The sequence below is a fragment of the Kwoniella shandongensis genome, chromosome 12 (genome assembly GCF_008629635.2).
Source record: "Kwoniella shandongensis chromosome 12, complete sequence".
Classification (NCBI taxonomy): domain Eukaryota; kingdom Fungi; phylum Basidiomycota; class Tremellomycetes; order Tremellales; family Cryptococcaceae; genus Kwoniella; species Kwoniella shandongensis.
The window spans coordinates 71,451-91,046 of record NC_089298.1 but is presented as its reverse complement, the minus strand read 5'-3'; the positions used below and the strand labels follow the sequence as shown (position 1 = coordinate 91,046).

The following is a 19,596-nucleotide window of genomic DNA, read 5'->3' as shown; positions in this document are numbered from 1 at the left end:
ACAACGCCATGAGGGTAAATATCAGTGCAAGCGTCATCACGCATACTCCAAGGCACATCGGATCCATGAATGATCTAGGTGGGAGTCACATAACGGCTATAAGCAGTGAGTGTCTGTATGTTGAGTGACGAGTGATGTGTGATGTGTGCTGTGTGCTGTGTGTTGTCTTGGTGCAAGGACGCTAACAAAGCTGTTCATTCGGTCGGTACAGGTCGGGTGTGTGCCTTTGGATCATCAAAAAGCGCCTTTTCACATTGTGCTCGATCATGCACCCGATTTCCTAGGCCCCAATAGTTTCCGACGGAGCCTTTGACGCCAATACGCATACAACATCGACACGCACACACGCGCACACACACACACACACACGGCCCTGTGAGACACACACCACCACAACACAATCCTATTGTTCCTCAACACATCCCTTACCGGCCTTTCTGCTGTTCGGTTTTACCTTTCAACGAACGAGATTCCGATCTCAACGCACCTTTTTTGTGTTTTGGGGGATGGCAGTGTTCTTTTGGTCGATCGACAGGTGGTCTCCATGACAATCGCAGCTGTCATGGAGATGCACTGCCTATTGTGTCTGGAATTCAGCCGTTTTTCACTTTCATTCTTCATCTTTGTTCTTGTCCATCTTCAGAACTTTGGTAGACGGTTTTGCTTCATCGCTAACAAAATGTTTCCATCCTCCGTTCCTTACTATCTTCCCCATCTTCCTCCACCACCTCCTGGGTACCAACTCGTCTATGTTCCTCCTCCTCCGCATCCGCCCATCCCTGCGCCACATGCATCGTCATCTTCCTCTCATTCGGTTCGCACTCGATCTCCGTCACAACCTACCTCGAATGGCTATGATTCCGATGAATCCGAAAATGTTACCGATCCTGCCGGCTCTCACTCATCTACACCCGATCTATCTCATCTCAACCTATTACCCACACCGGTGGATACTCCGTCATCCTCGACCTGTCCTCGCTCATCCCTACGTACCGATCACGAATGTGTTCTTAGAAAATACGAGATGGTGATGAGACAACAACCTGTCCAAGCGAGGATGTGTGGCGTAGGAGAAAAGTGTGAGTAGCTGCTGGAATTGACTACTTGCAAGTACCAGCTGTACTGACTCCAGAGTGATTCATAGCCGACCGACGTCCGGTAGATCCCACACCTATCATTCAGCTGAAAGTTATCGATGGCAATGGCGACGATATCACACCTGCCGATGACCGATCTCGATCGTTACGCCGGCCGAGTCCTGGCCCTGCTGGCATGTCCTTCATGCAGAGTATGTATTCTGAGCTCATTTGCAAACAGGGTAGAAGGCGAGGCTGACCTCGGATTGTGATCGCAGACCCCTACTATTTTCTCTTCGCATGCTTAGTCGGGGGCGACGAACAAGAAGACGAGCTTCACGTGATTGATGATGGGAAGACTCGATTCTTGACTGGAACGCCTGTGTCATCGCTGTATCACCTCAAAGACGTAGATAACACGGATGCGGCATTCTTTGTCTTTCCGGATCTGGGTGTGAGAAAGGAAGGGAGATACAAGTTGAAGTTGACCTTATTTGAGATTGTCGAGTGAGTGCACAATCTGCGGCAGCTCAAAGAGAATTTGGCTGACAACGAGTACAGCCAAGAGGTGTTCTACTGCACTACCATGTACACCTCCACGTTCTCCGTCTACTCTGCGAAGAAGTTCCCTGGCATGTCGAGTGAGCTATTCTGTTTCTTGCATCGTGACCAAGACTGACCAACAAATTCCCCAACGCAGAAGCGACAGATTTGTCCAAATCTTTCGCCGAGCAGGGTCTCAAGATCCGGGTTCGTAAGGATCCTCGACAACGTGAGATACTAATAATTGCTTCAAATAAACGTCTGGACAGTTGCTAAAGTTCCATTGTAGCTGCTCGAAACATCAAAGTCAAACGTAAAAGCAGTGCCAACGAGTCGGAGGACGATAACGCATTGCAACTGAAGCGATCTCGAGGCATGTCTTTAGGCTATCCTCCAGACTCAGATCCAAGGCTTTCACGTCAGATTCGTGGTCCGCATCCGGAATCGAGTCCGCAAGACCATACATACCCACTGCACTATCCGTACGGAGGTCCACCAAACGGCTACGGTCAACATCATCAACACCCATCAGGATGGTATCCTCCTCCTGGACCTCATATGCCACCACCACCTCCGCCTTCTTCATATGATACATATCGAGGTGGACCACCACCGCATCATCAACAACAGCAAGGCGGACCTCCCCCACAGCATTACCCACCACCCCCTGGACCAGGCTATCCTCAATCTCAAGCTCAATCCCATGGGCAATACTATGGATCGAGCTCTGGTCGACCGCAAACGCATTCAGGACCGTATCGTCATCATCAGTCAGCTCCGCCTCCAGGATATGTTCCCGGTGACCAACACGTGGCACCCCCCGGAGGACATTATGCTCCTCCTCCACCTAGTGCGTGGCATCATCAACAGCAACAGCAACAACAGCACATGTCATCGCCGAGACACAGCGCGACGTCGCCATATGATCGAGGTCCGCCTAGCGTTCCTTGGCCTCAGGGGGCGCAGTCGCAATCGCAAACACCCGATCATCGCAGTCGAAGCGGTAGTACCCATTCCCGTGGTTTGCCACAAACTCTTACCCCAACACATTACCCTCCACCTCTTCCTCGGAGTGGTTCCAATTCCCGACCTCACTCACCACCGCGAGGCAGCAGGACATTACGACCCAGTCCCATTAAAACAAACGCATTACAGATCTCCGGTCATGGCAATTTTCACCCATCTCCAACAACGACATCGTCGTCTGTCATCACAAATGTTAACGCGTACGCTCGACCGCCCTCTTCCTCGCATCCGGGGAGACATTCCGGAGGGGAACAACCTCCTCAGCATTCTCCTGTTGTGCTTCCTCCACTGTCAGGATCGTTATCGCGTCCTGGCTCGAGAGGCGGGCGAGGTGGTTTACCACCTATTGTCACCGAGCCGAGAGGAGAGACCGGTGGGAGTCGTAGTGGGTCTGTGATGGATAGTCCGAGGAGTGCACAAGGGACTGGGAAGACTAACAGGATGGGATTAGGGCATTTGGTAGATTAGGCGGAGAAGGGTTGTATACAGTAGCGAGACAAAGAGTTGTTAATAATGAAGCCAAGGCTTCGTAGTGACAGGGCGGGAAATTACCATCGACATTGAGGAGATAGCAAGCGCTCTTGAACAAGATTAAGTAGATGCATTGATTTGTACGATGCTGGCGAGCAATGCAATGAAAACAACTTATGAATAACTTAGGTGTAGTACGACGATGACTAGTGTGCCACACTCGCTGGTATCTTATGTAACGTTGAAGTGTGTGGTGTGTCGTCACTGTTGACCCTGAATCTGGAATATGACTGACTGTAACGCAGTGAGTGAGAGCCAAGCAGTGCAAGTACAGTATGAATGCATTTGTTGGGTTGTACGACAGATGCGATGGGCGAGATGATGACGGTGATTGAGTGATTGTATTTACATTAACACATTCACTGCTACTTGTTGCTGTACATCTTCACTTTACTCTACATCAACTTGCAAACCACAAACCAGTAAAAGTCAAGACAAGCCATCGCCTGCGTATCATCCAACTCCACAACCAACCAACCAATTACTCGTTCTTTCTGACCCCAGAGATACCTATTCAAAACGGTTTCATTATCTAAATCAAGCTCTACTCGTTCGTCGAGACGACCATCACCCGATTCGTCGTCTGTACGATCTGCCAATATGGATGAAAGACCGGAAGGTGAGTTTGAGTTGCAGCGTTTTAGCGTGGCGTGATCCGTATTCGAGCGCGGCGCAGCGTAGCGCGAGGTGTAGACGTGGTCGGTTAATTTGAGGGTGGGCTAGGTGGAGGATGGGGATGTGGGGGTCGGGGGGGCGAGGGTTGATAATAGCAGGATTGGGTGACGGAGATCCTTTGTGGTGATGATGATGGTGATCTTCAATATCAATATCCTTTGAAAGGATAAATATCATCTAACATCCATTGTGCTCGTGCATACTTTACCATCTACATCACATTCTATCCAAACATACCCTGTAACGACCTCACGCAAAAACAAACGCTGACTTCTGTTCTGTCCACCTATAATACAATACCCCCTTAATCATCGCCTGTCTGACGACTATGACTCGAACACCTATACCCCCACCCCATCGTTCTGCCTCTTTGCCCACCCCCACGCCCACCGCGAACGGCTCTGCTTCTTCTTCTTCATTATCGACGACAACGACATCGACAAAAGGCGCCGACGTGCCCGAGGAGCAGAAAGCAGGATGGACGAGTTTCATAAAGAGTCTGGCGAAGATGACAGGCGATCTGAGTTCGATGACTGCTCCACCTTGTGAGTTTGCGCGATGGTCGCCTCGCCCAGTCATCTGTGTGTCTTCCACGACCGACGGGCTATGCCTGTCGGCGCGTCGGCGCGTCGGTGCGCACATACAATTGTCCGGTTGGCCGATTGAGATGTATGCCCCTGTGTATTCCACCCTCTCGGTGATGACCAGCACCCTCGGTTCCCCATTGCATGTCCCGATTACCCGCAGGAACGTACGCTGACAACCCGTCCATCCTGTTTGCTAGTCATCCTCTCACCCGTCTCGCTCACCGAGTTCCCTGCGTACTGGTGTGAACATCCCCAGGTCTTCGCCCAGATCTCAGAAGGGAAGAACGAGTTTGAACGTACCGAGCTTGTTTTGAAGTGGTTTATCTGTACACTCAAGGGACAGTACACCGTAAGTACAACCACTGATCATCTTCATTTTCCGTTTTGACGATTTCGCTGCTCGATACTGATAATGGTGGTCACGCGTGTTTAGACCCGAAATGAGAAGATGGGATCAGAGAAAAAGGTACGTCTTCACGTCCTCGTCAAGCAAGCAACATTGCAGCTAGCTGATGATGATGACGATGGACAGCCCCTCAACCCTGTCCTCGGAGAACTCTTCTACGGTGTATGGCCCGATGTCAACGGTCGAGGAGAGACCAGGTTGATAGTGGAGCAAGTCTCCCACCATCCTCCTATCGTGAGTGGGAAGAGTTCAGCTGTTTTCATGAGTTGGGCGATAAGCTGATGAGCCGTGATCCTTACAGACCGCATAGTACGTTTTGGGTTCATAACGATATCGGTTCTGGTGTTGTGCTGACTGTCCACACAGCTACATTGAGAACAAGAAGGCTGGTGTCAAGCTCCAAGGTCACTCGGGTCAAAAGACAGCTTTCACCGGAACCGCTATCAATGGCAAGTCATCCGTCCAGTGTACGACAGTCCGCTACTAGAGCTGACGTTGTGTGCCTAGTCAAACAATCCGGTCACGCTGTTCTCACTGTTACTCCCAAGAACGGTGGTCCCGAAGAGAAGTACTTGATCACTCTTCGTGAGTCAGCTACGGATTTGCCAGCAATAGTTCAGGATGACTGAGCTGATGCCTACTATCTCAGCCAAACTCCGTATCGAGGGTATCATTTGGGGATCCCCGTACATCGAGTTGACCGACAGCAATGCCATTCAGTCAAGCACAGGATACACCGCCCAGGTGAGATATGCATTTTCGACCTGTTGCAGGATAGAGCTAATTCAGATACCTCATCTGCAGATCGACTACAAGGGTAAGGGTTACTTCACCGGTAAACCCCACTCCTACAAGGCTTCCATCTCCAAGGGCAGCAAGACTCAACAGTCTTACGAGGGACAGTGGACCGGCGTCTCTTACATCGGTGGCAGTAAAGGACCTGTGTTCTTCGACGCTCACTTGCCCAAGGAGGAGGTCAGCGTCAAGCCGATCGAGGAGCAGGGTGAATGGGAGAGTCGAAGATTGTGGGACAAGGTCGCAAAGGGTATCAAAGGTGGTAATTACGACTTGGCTGGTGTTGAGAAATCGCGCATTGAGGTGAGTTCGCCGACGCAATACTCAAAAGCTATGTGCGCGACTGAAACTAATCGCTTCTCGGTAAAAGAACGACCAACGTCAACGACGAAAGGATGAAGCAGCCGCTTCTAGCAATTGGCAACATGCCCATTTCACATACGTCGATTCCGACCCAGAGTATCAGAGTCTCGCAGCGTTATTGCACGACAAATTGACACCCGCTCACGAGGATGGCTACATCTTCAAGGGGAACATTTAAGTTTGTCGTTGATGAAATGAATCTATAGGAGAAGATAATATACCGTAGATGAAAGAAGAAGAAGAGAAAGAAGAGTGGAAGAACGGATCCCTTTCGTTGTGTTTAAAGACTTGTCTTTGTGGATTCGATGCAAATGTATCTCTGTGTGCTATGCTGTCTTTTCAATCGCGCAACCAACTGTCCATGCGTAATGTCAAGGGAAGATTGTGTGCAGTTGGAGTACGATTGCGTTCTATGTTAGAGCATTCGGTCCCCGTCTCGTCCGGGTGGAGGTTAACCGTGTTGACAAGTTGACAAGTTGGACGATAGGTCTTGTCACTTATCTATCTAATCTGCCAACTACCACATCAACTCATATCCCTTTTCTCTAGTTCATTCCCTGCCTCAGACCATCTCGCTCCGTGGAATGTTCTGACCTGCTTTTCTCCTCACATTGGAATAACGATAGACCCATTTCTACTCTATCAGCCATCCTCGTCGTCATGTCGCGCTCTTCCTCCTCTTCAACTTCTACTGCGTCCTTACCACCCTACCTTACATCTGGCGCCTCGTCTCGTGCTCATCATGCGTTGCTTGTGAGACTACACGGGGCAAAATCTGTTCAGGAGGAAGATGGGATTATCAGAGAGGAGATAAAAAGGGTGAAAGAGGTATTGAGTGTTAGAGGACAAAGTACGGTATGTCTTTCTGATCCTTGGTTGGTCATTGGAATCTTTGGTCCGGCGGGCTGTATGATCCTAGATCATGGACGAGCCATCGTGTGAGAGTAGATCTGAGGATCTGGGAGACCTGAATCCATGACCGGTTGGCAATAGAGGTCACTACTCGTTTGCTCGTTCAGATATCTACATTCCTCAGAGTTGAGCTACATGACACCATGCTGATCTACTTCGTTACTATGGCAGAGCAAGATTTCCGAAACTCTACTCATCCTACTTCATTGTACGATGTTACGATATGATACGGAGGACGATGTCGACTTTGCTCTCGTACATGCGATACAGCTTGCGGAGAGTGGGAAGAATATTGCAGAGAGACGAATAGGTATGTTGAATCCAGGCAGGATGACTTTCGTCCCACTTCAGCGGGTCACTAACATGACTGTGCTCACACATGTTTTATGGTTCAGGATATCAATATCTGGCCGAGCGACTACCGGTCAACCACGAGCTACACCTCTTGCTCATCAACACTATCCGCAAGGCAAGTGGCATAGTCCTCCTCGATTGTAGTGGGCCCGAGCTGACTTCTGCTCCACTCAAAGGACCTATCTTCCTCGACGCCATCGCACATCTTACTCGCCCTACACGCTATTGTCAAGCTCCCTTCGCACGATCTCGGTCCTGCCGTCACACCGCTACTGATCTCCAAAGCACTACTACGGCACAAGATGTTTGTCTAAATCACATCGCATCTCTTCGTAGACTCTTGCTGATTGATGTGATGTATAAAGTCCTGCGGTACGACAACGGACCTTCCAAGCACTACAAGCTCTTCATCTCCCATCCTCAGCAACGGATATGGAGAATGGCTCGTTCCCTTCATCGATGAGCAAGCTTATCAAGGCGCTACTTCACGAACAAGATCAATCAGTCTTGGCTGTGCTATTCAAGCTCATTCATAGAGTATTAGAGGTGAGTCAGCTCGCGCGTCCTACAAAGTTCCACCTTGCTAATGGGGCTGGACTGCAGATTGGAGCTCATCGAATTGAGAATGAAGAGGAGAGGGAGTATATCGTCGAGAAGGTCCTTGAGGTGGCTAGGAAGGGAGACATACTGCCTCAAGGTCAAATCGCCCTTGATGTGATGCGACTGTTGCGTACCATCCTCAACACAAGTGGCAGCGTTTCAAGGTAAGTCGAAGGGCTTCTTGGCTGCGTATCTAGTCAGCCGAAGGCTGCTATGAATGCAAAGCTGATGGCAAGCGCAGTGTATTGGTTGAGCGAGTAGAAGAATGGACAGGAGCGAGATTGGAAGGCTTGACATCTTGTAAACGATGGGAAGGAGGTGTGTATCTCATCGACAACAGGTCGCTATGAAGGTTGGGCTGTGCTGATACACTTGCAGCCTTCCTTGTAGAAGCTTGTCATCTCTCAAGCTATATTGAAGCGGTATCTGCTCGCTGTCTCCCTCTCATAAGCAAACTTTTACACCCTGAACCGACATCTCCGTCCTCTTCGACTTCTCTACCTACGTTGCCCTCGCCCAATGACCATGTTCTCGCGCTTAGGTGTTTGAGCAGTTTGCCCACCACTGCCTGGGATGGGAGGTTGGGCGAAAGAGAGATGAGCGTTATAATGGAAGGAGTCAATAGTGCAGATGACACTGTACGACGGACCGTACGTGACGTGCCATTGCCTGGTCACCTGGCAGTACTAATACTGACAGAATCTGTTCCAGACCATCCGACTACTGAATCGACTCTCTCCAGACTTGTCGGAAATGGTACTAGGAGGTTATTTGGACTCGCTCAAATCATCCACAAACCTTTCGTTACCGTCAAGTTTATCACTAAATCTCAGCGTGGAAGAGAAGATTGGTCTAGGGCGAAGAGAAACCGCAACACGAGGTTTGGAGGTTGTCGATGTAGTAAATAGTAAAAATGGGAGGAAGTTTGCGGAGGGGGTCATCAAGGTTGTGACAGCTTTAGACGGTGGTGAGAGATCAGTATGGGAAGAAGGTGTCAGGATCGTGCTTGACATATTGCGATACGGTGAGTGGCTCTGTGGTTTCAGCCTTCACGCTCGGCAGAGGCAAGTATATGACTAATTGATGGCTGTTGCAGGTTCAAGAGATTTCCAAGAGGACTTTACGACTTCGCTATTCGATCGATTATCGTCTCGACCAGCCCAAGACACGAACAGCAATAGCAATACTTTGCTTGTGATCAGCACAACAGCAGTGTGTGAATATATATCACCCATCCAAGCTGATCGAAAGCGAGCAATCGAGGTTCTCCTCTCCGGGCTGGAAAGCACCACGCCGAACGTACAAGAATTGATATTGGTGGCGCTGGTGTCGTTGTTAGCCGGTATGAAGGACAGTACGTCAGAAGCGAGGGTTGTCGATGGGATGAAGAAGCTGGCAAACACAGGGACAAAGTATATCCAAAAGGTGAGTGTGCGTGAGACTGCTTACAAAGCCGCGGGCGGGGGGGGGGGCGTGATCGTGCTGATTGACTATACAATTCCGCAGCGATGTACTACAATAGTAGAGATTGTTGGGCAGGGTTTAACGAGTTTAGTAGTGGAGAGAGCGAAGTCACGTTCCGTAAGTCGGTTGTAGAGGCTCTGTGCTAAGGCTCAGTATTCGATGTCTGGAGACTGACGAGACCTCTCCAGCTTCCTGATATCCTCTCGGCGTTGATCGCAATACACGCCGAACATATCAAGGACACCACACAATCATCTACCACAATAAAATCGACATCCTCACCTTCCACGAGGTCACCATCACGATCTCAACATGGACTAAGGTATGAGGCGTATGAAGCGCCAAAGCTCGACAGGAGGTCGTACACAGATCGAAGCGGGACAGAGAGTGATGATGAGTGACGGCCGTCGATGCATTAGTGTGATCAATACTTCAGCGCCGAGGGAACTTGCTTCCTAAGTCGTGAGAGGCAGTGGTATTGAATGCATGCGTCAAAGGTGCATTTGTTTGGAGTGACATCTGAAGCACTTTATGTCCAGAGAGGCTGAGCAAAGTTGATACAAATAAGATGCATTGACTTCTTACAGTTTACATGAATTTCCCGCCTTGTCAATCCAACATCGTTTGCTTAATCGTAGTACAGTCGTCTCATCAAATCAAAACTGACAAACTCCTCTCGACAACAGCGGCAGCCGCACCAACACCCAATACTATCCAACTCCACTTGTTCGTCGTAACCTCTGTGAAACTTGGCCATACCGCATTCTTCTCCCTTTTGTACTCTTCGAATTCCCTGCTCTTCACTGGATCTTCTCTCGCATAGCGTACTTCCTGACTGGCCTCGTTCTGCTTATCGCCGGAGATGTAGCGAAGGAAGAACCAGTTTGTCAAGGGACCAAGGAGGACGTATGGGTTGAAGAGGTTGTTGGCGTATAGGAGGATGGGGAAAGATGCGTGGATGAGGATGTCACCGAGGTAGCTGTAAGAAAGGGTCGAGGGGATGTCAGTGTCAGTTGTACGGTCAATGTGTCACAGCGAACAGCGGGGCGGAGCACAATGTGATGTTTGCGTCGGTCAAGATGAAACCAGTGGGATTGTGGGTGAGGGAGAGTTCACGACACCGACACAAAACGCGAACCACACTCACTTCGGGTGACGAACGATACTCCACACTCCTTCCCTCAAGAGACCATTCTTCCTCTGAGCCTGATGTTCCGACAACTGATAATCTCCAATCAATTCCAACGAGAACCCAATGGCGAAGAGCGCAACGGCCGCTGCTTGTAGATATCCTTTACTGTCGACGGAGCTCGGAATGACGGGGAGGGAAGTTCGGAAAGGTGCGGTGAAGGGTAATGAGATCAAAGCTTGGATCAAAGCTTCCGGAAGGAACATTGTGAAGAAAGCTTTTGTCCAACCGTTCTTCTCCTTTTTAATCTCATCGTATCGAGGATCATCGGTGGCTCTTTTCACATCTCTTGTGATTTCACGATACAACAATCGACCGCCCCAGAGTGTTGCTCCGCCTAGGAGAAGCCATCCGGACGTAGTCACAGCTCTCACTGCTGTAGAAAGTGATACGGTCGCATTCGTTCCAGATCCCAGACCCAAACCCAGACCTGGGATTTGGATGACATGTCTACCGATTGCCGCATACCATGCTGAGAGGACTTGACCGGTCGGCCAAAGAAGGTCTTTGGCCTGAAGGAAGTTTTGTGAGCGTCCAATGAGATAGGCCGGGACGGCGAGCGAGAGATGGAAGCCGAGATTCGGGAGAAGGGTGTCGCGTAATACGCCAACGTCGAGATAAGACGAGTACACCATGTTCAAGCGAGCTGATATGCAAGCTGTCTTTGGGTTGTCTTGCAGTCTTCCATGCAATGTTCAAGGTTGTCGTTGGAAGAAGGTTATGCAGCGGCAACACCTGTAGAACTCAGCATTGCGGTATCGTTGCTGTCGCGTTGCGATTACATCATTCCTTTCATTATAGTGACATCATCATCATCACCGTCTCGACCAAGGAAGCATCTGATACCCCGGTCCATCGATTTATTCCAACTCATTCCAAGTATTCCAGTCATGCAAGTGACTACCTATCCCCCTGAAGCGCATCGAGGACGGATCGCTCATGCTTCCTTCTTCAAGATACTACCCCTCGAGTTCTTTGATGATCGTCGTCGTCTTCTTCGGCGAAACGGAACGCGCAGTCACCTCACCCCAATTCAATCCAAGTAACACTCCGGTATTGATTCCATCGGCCATCTCGGTGTCCGATATTTCCTTTGACACGTATCCATCTTTCGGCGCCGATGATGGTTGGATGGGATTATGGATAATTATACGAGCACTCTCGTACTCTCGTAGTGCAACGTACAATAATGTCATCGGAACGGACCCAGCTTGTGATCGATTGTTACTGTCATTGTGTCCCGGATAACCAGATAGATGGCCGGCCCGTTCGTCCCATTCTCTCCATTTCGCGATTATCTTCCGCCGCGTGACTCCATGTTTATTGATCCCATGTCAATGTCAAGCTGTGCTCTCTCACTAACTGGGATCGATGTCGGCATAAGTGTCCCTCCGTAAAGTCGCGGACCGCTTGCATGCATATCAGCGACAGAGCGGGTGGTTGTGATTGCTGGCTTGGCTATTGCATTCACCATTTTACGTTGCTTTGTATGTTCCGACCTAAAAGTCACCTGCCAAGCACTTGGCCTTGCTACAGTAGAAGTACTTTCCCTTATTTTATTGTTCCACAGTAGGATAACCGGAGACTCGCTCCCATCTTCGCTCTCTCGGTATGGCAATTCACCGACGATCTTTTCTTCACGTAAAGTACTGAGTTACACCCCTCTCTTATCCCAATCCCTTGACTTGAATTTGCGCCCATCCCATCATTGTACCTCTTTGGTGTTTTGCCATCTTCATTATCTGCTGTGAAAGAGGCACCGTACCTTGTGCCAGAGATCCAGAGTCTACACAACGGACCGGTTTACACCGGGGTAATGTTCTCCTTCTCTTCTCACCCCTTGGTTCGACAATTATGGGTAATTCGCCTGCATAGTTCATGATTGTCTTATGTCATCCTGGGCTTTCCCCTTTGACCCCCCCATGGGGCCATCGGCGGGTAGACATACTCGGTCACTTTCACACCGGTCCTTTCTATCGGTACTTTTTCTCTCTCGTTGTAGCTATGTGGGGAAGGTAAAGGGAAGGAAAGGAGACACGTTACACCCTGTCTGGTTAGACAGACCGCCTTATCTCCCGGGTTTAATGGAGTAGGCGATGGCGCGCAGCAACAGCACTCGCACGCGTTGTGCGTTGTGCGTTGAAATGTCAAGCCCAATAAAACACTGTGTGTGTCCCAATGCCAAGTCAGAAGACCAAGACCAACCTCAGACCGGACCGAATTTTGATGAGCTGGATGGTGAAATGATATGCCTAAATGGGGAACGGCCCGGAGCGTTTGGCGCTGATAGAGTTGTCGAGCTGTACGTTAGGACGTTAGATCACCGAAACCGCGGCTCACTACAGTTACTGGTGGATGAGTGCACGAATTCCAGGATCATAGACCAGGAGCAAGGGTGTTTCTTGCGATCGTAGACCACGGGACAGAAGTGCCGGGCGAAAGGGACTAACACGCATGATCTTTCGAATCACCAGATATATATATAAAGCAATATCCAACTCCGAAGACAACAATTCCCCTCTCTCCAACCATCCACCGACCCGAACTACAACGACAATTGTAAAGTAATTGTTCTTCAAGACTGTGTCTTTGAACTACAGTACATTCACTATCAACGAAGATGTCGAACGAAGCAAAGTACACTTCTTCCCATCTCGAAGATGAGAAGCTTCACGCCGATCACATCGAGACCGCCCCTCACTTGGACCCGGAGCAAGGTCAACCCAAATCCAAGTACAAGGCCAACACCCAACTCGATGACGCCGCTCGACTCCTCCAGGAGGCCGGTGGTCATGTGGAGTACACTCACGAGGACTCGAAGCGGGTTCTTCGTTTGATCGATTTCTACGTCTGTCTTCCCATGTGTTTGATCTACTTCATCCAACAGGTGAGTTGCCACCTCCTCGAAAGCGCCTCACTAAAACCGCCCGTCCCCAAAATCCCAATTGCTACCGTTCTAATCTGTCTGCCGCTTCATTAGCTCGATAAATCCTCCGTATCTTACGCCGCCGTCTTCGATCTCGCCAAGGAGACCCACCTCCACGGAACCCAATACTCCTGGTTATCCAGTATCGTGTGAGTGGCTACCTTGTTCACTATCCGCGACAGTGGCAGTTTTACTGATTTCATCGATTTCAGCTACATTGCTCAACTCGTATGCCAGCCTCTGTCCTCTTATGCTCTTATCGTCTTCCCCGTCAAGTACTGGGTCATGTTCAACATGAGTGCTTGTGAGTGATCGAACATGCTTTGCTAGTGTGCGACATGGTGACTGATTACCGTTCTTGAACTCGCAGGGAGTATTGTCACCATCGTCACCTGTGTCGGCAAGAACTTTACCGCCCTCTTGATCTGTCGATTGTTCCTCGGTTGTTTCGAGGCCACCATCTTGCCTTCTTTCGTCTTGATCACCCAAATGTGGTGGATCCGACGTGAACAGTCTTACCGAACCATTGCCTATCAGGTGAGTCCACTGCATTCACCGCTTGCTCCTACAAGTTGTCCGTTGCTGACTTGGGTCTCCCTCAACAGATCGCCAACTCGTTCGCCGCCATCTTCGGTCCTCTCCTTAGTTACGCGATCGGTAAAGCCGTCCAGAAAAGCCCCACCATTCGACCTTACCAGGGTATCTTCCTTTTCATGGGATCTTTCTCGTTGGCTCTTGTCCCTCTTGTTTGGTACCTCATGCCTAACTCTCCTACTTCCGCCAAATTCCTCCGAAAGGGTAACGACCGATTGATCGCCATCGACCGATTGAGGGAGAACAACACCGGTACCAAGTCCTCCAAGTTCAAGTGGAGCCAAGTCAAGGAGACCTACTGTGACCCCAAGACCTACATGTGGGCCGGTATGTGGTTCTGTGCTGCTTGTCCTTCCGGTGGTATCGGTGCCTTTGGTGGTTTGATCACCAAGGGTTTCGGTTTCAACACCTTCACTTCGATCCTCATGCAAATCCCCACCGGTGCTATCGGTATCACTACTCTTCTCGTCTCCATCTACATCACAAACCGAATCAAGCTCAGATGGCCAGTCATTGCTGTTATCGTCCTCTTCCCCATCGCCGGTGCCATCGGCTTGGTTGTGGTTCCTCGATCCAAGCCCAGCGCTCTTATGGGATGCTACTACGTCGCCTACGTTTTCTCTGCCATTCAACCCTTGCTTATCTCTTGGTGTAACTTGAACGCTGCCGGTACCACCAAGCGAGTCGTCACCACTGCTACCATGTTCGGTGCCCTTACCATCGGTAACGTTGTCGGTCCCCAGGTCTACCTCACCCGAGAGGCACCTTTCTACCACACTGGTCTTTACGTCGACATTGCCTGTTGGTGTCTCGAGTTCATCCTGGTCGTCTCTATGGGCTTCTACCTCAAGCGTCTCAACCGAAAGCAAGAGGCTCGACGAATCGCCCTCGGTATGCCCGCCAACCTCAAGGATATCTCTATCATGGGTACCGCCGAGGCCGACGCGTACAAGTTGGAGTTGGCAGAGATGATGCGAGCAAAGGGTTTGAACATGGACAACTTGAACGACCATGCTTACGACGACATGACAGATTTCGAGTGAGTCATTACCCCTTTACTCATACAGAACTGGCAGTTCATTATACTGATGCTTTTTGCTCTCTTGCAGGAACCCAAGTTTCATGTACGTTTTGTAAATGGGGTTGTGCAGCGCAAAGCGGTCTGTCGACAGATCCGTTTGCGATTTGTATGGACAGAGTGAATACAAGGGAAGAAGTGTCCCCAATGGGTTTGATCATAGTTTATGTAGTACTCGGTTGGGTCAATAAATACGTAGGGTATTCAACGGATGTACAATATGCGATTTGAAGCGCTTGACTACCACTGTCTATTCTCGTCGCAAGCTACTCAATTCGCCTGAGTTTCGAACATAGTCAGACCCAGCAATAAGCTCACGTATCACCTTTCAAGAGGTCAAGGCAGTGCATATATTCCGAAACATAATAACCAAGATATCCTTCCCATCCGCTCACGTTATGCTACAATCTTATCTAAGGTTGTCCGGGCCAAAGCTCATCCGCGATTTCTCTAACGAGTCTCAACTTGTTCTCCATATCCTGCCACACGATCGCATTTCCTTCCTGATGAGATGCGAAACCACATTGTGGACTCAAGAACACTCTATCAAGAGCTTGTTCACGAGTCTGTCCCGCACCTTTCGCCATAACGTCCGCAGCAGCGTAGATCCTCTCTTTCACAGCGGATTTGTCCTCCAACTCAGAGAATTTGGAACTGATCACGCCCAGGACGACATTCTTGTTGATGGGCAATTGGGCGAGAGGCTCGAATGATCCGGCTCGGGGAGTATCGTATTCGAGATAATAGGTAGAGACGTCTAGCTCTTTCAAGAGTTTGGAAGCGATACGATCGTAGCCACCTTCAGAGAAATGACGAGATCCACGGAAGTTGCCTATGCAGAAGCGAAACAAGTATTTTCGTTAGCTTAAGCTACTATATGGACATATGGAAGGAACAGCTTGCGTGAATGATGGGAAAAACGCAGTGCGCCGCTCCTCTCCGCACTCACCTCGACAGATGTGCAAGCCAAAGTGGATCTTGTCCTTGTGTTGAGACAAACAATCGTTATAGCATTTAATGTACACATCGAGAAGCTCGTCAAGCGTACGCTTGTTGGATTTGTCCGCTTCCCAACCTTCGATCATCGCCTCAGAGCAGAAGTCTTGCCGAACACGATCAGTCAGTATTCCACGATATATGTGACAGAACAACAACTGTCGAGGATAGCCACTTACAGGCAAAGTTAGGATCGTCAATTTGGATGTTTCGGACGCCCGCCTTGTAGAGAATATCAAGCTCGGTTCGGTAAGCCTCGGCGATGGCTGCAAAGTATTCTTCGTCGTTGGCGTAAACGTCGGTGGGGTATGCTTTGCCCTCTCGGTATCGGAGGTGGTACCATACAGGGGAGATCATGGTGAGCTGCGTGAGGGGTAGGTCAAGAGCGTGGATGAAGATGCCGCAGAGAGAAGAACAGAGTGTGCGAATACCTCGTCAGCTCGAAGTCATGACGGACCCTTTATACGATAGGCAGAGGCCGCATGACAAAGTCCACCCAAACTCACCTTGACCTCGCCAGCCCTGTCGGCATCCACCAAAGATTTGGTATACTCGTACTCATCTATCAACGTGCTCTTGCCAGTATGTTTAATGTGTCCAGTACACAAACAACTCTGACCTGGTCCACCTTTCTCAAGGAAACCTGCGATGTCGGGGACGTAGGTTCGGAAGAGTTCCAGAGGAGGGTTTTGGACTTCTGTCATTCCCTCAAGTTCCTGGAAGAAAGATCCCCAGAAAACGCCTCGTCTAAACCAAAACCAAACAAAATCAGCAACCGTTCTCTTCTCTCCTACTGACTTGCGAAATTTCTTGATGTTTATGGTTGACAAACGACTCACCTGTACTCTCCATCGGAGACACCTCGATAGCCCAACTTCTTCTGCATATCCACCGCAATCTTGACAGCCTCATCTTCCTCCTTTTTCAACTCTTCCGCAGACGCTCGTCCAGCTTCAAACGCCGTACGCGTCTTTAGCAATTCGGTAGGTCGGAGGAGCGATCCGAGGTGCTCTGCTCTGAAAGGTTGGTTACGTTGGGCCACCATCGTCGGTCAGATTAGATAAACTATGGCTTGAAACGTTACTGATAACGGTTCGTCGTCGTTGGTTGAAGGAGTCAAGAGAAGGGACGAAAAATCTATCTCGGATCACTACTACCATACTCCAACATTATTATTATTATTATTATCATTAACATTTCATTGTTGTTCGCTTGATTCCCGAAATATGCGGCTTGATCAACCATGTTAGCCCCTGAAGAAGGAACCGGACGTAAGACGGACAGAGAGTGAGCTTCCTGCATACATACTGCACATTATTATTCAAGCAAGAGTTGGTCTTAATATTCGAAGTCACTATCTATTTCCTTGCATAGGCTTGCATAGGCCATGTACTGCGATATAAGGTGGCGTTGGAGTTGGTCAACTAGAGAACGAAGATCACATAATGCTTGAATGCATCTAGCATTCCTGCTTTTCAGAGGCAAATGCTGCGGAGGGCAGTCCGCGCATCATTCGCACGACTCTCATGCAGCGGGGATTACCTACTCGTTAGGTGTATCCTCTTTCGATTTGCGTATGCATCACTGCCGCGAGCCAGCAAGGAGCTTGTGGTCGGTAAAGACTGTTGTGCCATGCACAACACAATCATCATAGCTGTTCGATGAGAGGATAGCAGCAATAACTCAGCAATAAGGCGAATTCTATTTTCTGCATTCCGATCTCGCTGATACAGGCAATTCCGGCCCGGATTCAAACTACTGGGGGTCCATGACGATGCATCCTTCTCACTCATTACTCATCAACTTGTTCTCATCTATTAACCTCATCTTTTAAGTACCAAAAGAAAAGTCATATCGCAAACACACACAATGGCACCATTCACAATTCGATGGGGTATCATCTCCACTGGAGGTATCTCCACCAAGTTTGTCCATGTACGTTTTTATGCGTATTCAACTCAAACTCGGCAGTTATACTGAATGCACTTCGATTGCAGGACCTTCTCGTCGATCCTAGTTCGCGAGAGGTATCAGATGTCGCTCACAAGATCTCTGCTGTCGGATCGAGGAGTGTCGAGTCTGCTCAGAAGTTTGTTGACAAGTTCAAGGCTACACCTGAGAATGAGAGTGCAGCGTGGGGCGTTAAGAACGGTGTGCTGGAGGGCGTGAAAGCTGTTGGAACCTATCAAGAGGTTTACAACGATCCCGTGGGTGATACTTTCCAACTCCATTCGAGATGTATGTGAAGTGCCTAGCTGATATACCTGAGACTCCAGGACGTCGACGTGATTTACGTTGGAACTCCTCACACACTCCACCACCGAAACACGAAAGATGCCCTTCTCGCTGGCAAACACGTCCTTTGCGAGAAACCGTTCACCCTCGAATCTGCCGAGCTTGAAGAGTTGATCGCCATTGCCAAGGATAAGAACCTTTTCCTCATGGAGTGAGTGTAACTCCACCTGTCCCTGTGTATATATGTGCTGATGCGTTCTTTCGCGCAGAGCCGTATGGACTCGATACCACCCTCTTGCGTATGCCGTGGAGGAGGTCCTCAAGTCTGGAAAGCTTGGTAAACCCAAGCGATTCTCTGCCGATTTCTCCATGGACTTCCCCTTGGACGGTGAGCTGGTCAGTCATACGCTAACAGCGTGACTAAGCTGACGAACGCGATTCAGACAAACCCACTTCCCACCGAATGCTTGACCCTGCTCTCGGCGGTGGAAGTCTCCTCGACATGGGCCCTTACCCTTCCGTCTGGGCTATGCTGCTCGTCCACCGTAACCCCCACAACAAAGATACCGATCCCAAGGTACTCACTTCCCATCAGACCGTTTACGAGAAGACAGACGTCGACATCAACTCGCGATGGCTGGTCGAATGGAAGGGGACTTGTCAAGGACAGCTTATGACGGATTTGGGAAGTGCGGGATTCCAGGAAGCGACCGCTGTACTTCAGTGTGAGGAAGGTGATCTCGTCATCGAGTGTAAGTGCGGCTCCGTACCAGTATCTAGTATACACAGTCGCTGATGTCTGATTTGTTGTGTCCCCTTGCAGACCCCCCATATCGATCCGAGGCATACCAGATCCACCCTCGACCTGAGCGTGACATTGGAGCCATCAAAGAAAAGTCGAGGCATCACCACCCCATCGCAGAGGGCAACAACGGTATGTCGTACGAGGCCGACGAGGTGGCAAGGTGTATCAGGGACAAGAAGACCCAGAGTGATCGGATGCCATGGGAGGAGAGCAAGATCACGCAAGGCTGGTTGGACGTCGTAAGAACTGCTGGACCTACTGCTACGGCTCACTTGAAAGGGACTGCGGGACAGTAAAAAGTACATGCAGAGTATGTAGGATGTGGTCAGAAGTAAAGATATGTGGAATGCATAGGATATGAAGGTGATCTTGCGGACCGTGAAGACACGCATATGCCATGGTCGCATATATACTCAAATCCTTTGAGGGCCGCCGTCTCCT

At 49.7% G+C, this 19,596-nt stretch overlaps 7 protein-coding genes across 7 annotated transcripts; 5 read left to right on the top strand and 2 right to left on the bottom strand.

The window, feature by feature from the left end:
- Window positions 1-679: 679 nt before the first annotated feature.
- CI109_106343 (uncharacterized protein) lies at window positions 680-3,113 on the top strand (the record flags this gene model as incomplete). Its single annotated transcript, XM_032008571.1, has 6 exons — window positions 680-1,079; window positions 1,145-1,288; window positions 1,355-1,583; window positions 1,638-1,717; window positions 1,777-1,848; window positions 1,909-3,113. The coding sequence occupies 6 exons, from the start codon at window positions 680-682 to the stop codon at window positions 3,111-3,113; spliced, it is 2,130 nt and encodes a 709-aa protein (XP_031857140.1).
- Window positions 3,114-4,179: 1,066 nt separating this feature from the next.
- On the top strand, window positions 4,180-6,180 carry CI109_106342 (uncharacterized protein; the record flags this gene model as incomplete). The annotated part of the gene is made up of 10 exons (XM_065967829.1): window positions 4,180-4,396; window positions 4,636-4,787; window positions 4,872-4,904; window positions 4,971-5,078; window positions 5,146-5,153; window positions 5,211-5,293; window positions 5,352-5,429; window positions 5,494-5,588; window positions 5,649-5,942; window positions 6,010-6,180. 10 exons carry the CDS (start codon window positions 4,180-4,182, stop codon window positions 6,178-6,180), a joined length of 1,239 nt encoding a protein of 412 aa, XP_065823901.1.
- Window positions 6,181-6,662: 482 nt separating this feature from the next.
- CI109_106341 (uncharacterized protein) lies at window positions 6,663-9,733 on the top strand (the record flags this gene model as incomplete). Its single annotated transcript, XM_065967828.1, has 12 exons — window positions 6,663-6,857; window positions 7,086-7,224; window positions 7,310-7,383; window positions 7,445-7,572; window positions 7,634-7,814; window positions 7,872-8,032; window positions 8,110-8,186; window positions 8,247-8,518; window positions 8,580-8,892; window positions 8,965-9,293; window positions 9,375-9,449; window positions 9,521-9,733. 12 exons carry the CDS (start codon window positions 6,663-6,665, stop codon window positions 9,731-9,733), a joined length of 2,157 nt encoding a protein of 718 aa, XP_065823900.1.
- Window positions 9,734-9,983: 250 nt separating this feature from the next.
- CI109_106340 (uncharacterized protein) lies at window positions 9,984-11,156 on the bottom strand (the record flags this gene model as incomplete). The annotated part of the gene is made up of 2 exons (XM_032008212.2): window positions 9,984-10,311; window positions 10,480-11,156. The coding sequence occupies 2 exons, from the start codon at window positions 11,154-11,156 to the stop codon at window positions 9,984-9,986; spliced, it is 1,005 nt and encodes a 334-aa protein (XP_031857533.2).
- Window positions 11,157-13,141: 1,985 nt separating this feature from the next.
- CI109_106339 (uncharacterized protein) lies at window positions 13,142-15,178 on the top strand (the record flags this gene model as incomplete). Its single annotated transcript, XM_032008211.1, has 6 exons — window positions 13,142-13,408; window positions 13,502-13,596; window positions 13,660-13,751; window positions 13,818-13,984; window positions 14,053-15,080; window positions 15,151-15,178. 6 exons carry the CDS (start codon window positions 13,142-13,144, stop codon window positions 15,176-15,178), a joined length of 1,677 nt encoding a protein of 558 aa, XP_031857532.1.
- Window positions 15,179-15,532: 354 nt separating this feature from the next.
- On the bottom strand, window positions 15,533-17,160 carry CI109_106338 (uncharacterized protein; the record flags this gene model as incomplete). Its single annotated transcript, XM_032008210.1, has 5 exons — window positions 15,533-15,951; window positions 16,069-16,221; window positions 16,295-16,478; window positions 16,622-16,862; window positions 16,955-17,160. 5 exons carry the CDS (start codon window positions 17,158-17,160, stop codon window positions 15,533-15,535), a joined length of 1,203 nt encoding a protein of 400 aa, XP_031857531.1.
- An 824-nt stretch (window positions 17,161-17,984) lies between these two features.
- Window positions 17,985-19,451, top strand: CI109_106337 (uncharacterized protein; the record flags this gene model as incomplete). The annotated part of the gene is made up of 6 exons (XM_032008209.1): window positions 17,985-18,050; window positions 18,113-18,322; window positions 18,392-18,561; window positions 18,620-18,738; window positions 18,794-19,102; window positions 19,174-19,451. The coding sequence occupies 6 exons, from the start codon at window positions 17,985-17,987 to the stop codon at window positions 19,449-19,451; spliced, it is 1,152 nt and encodes a 383-aa protein (XP_031857530.1).
- Between the last annotated feature and the right edge of the window lie 145 nt (window positions 19,452-19,596).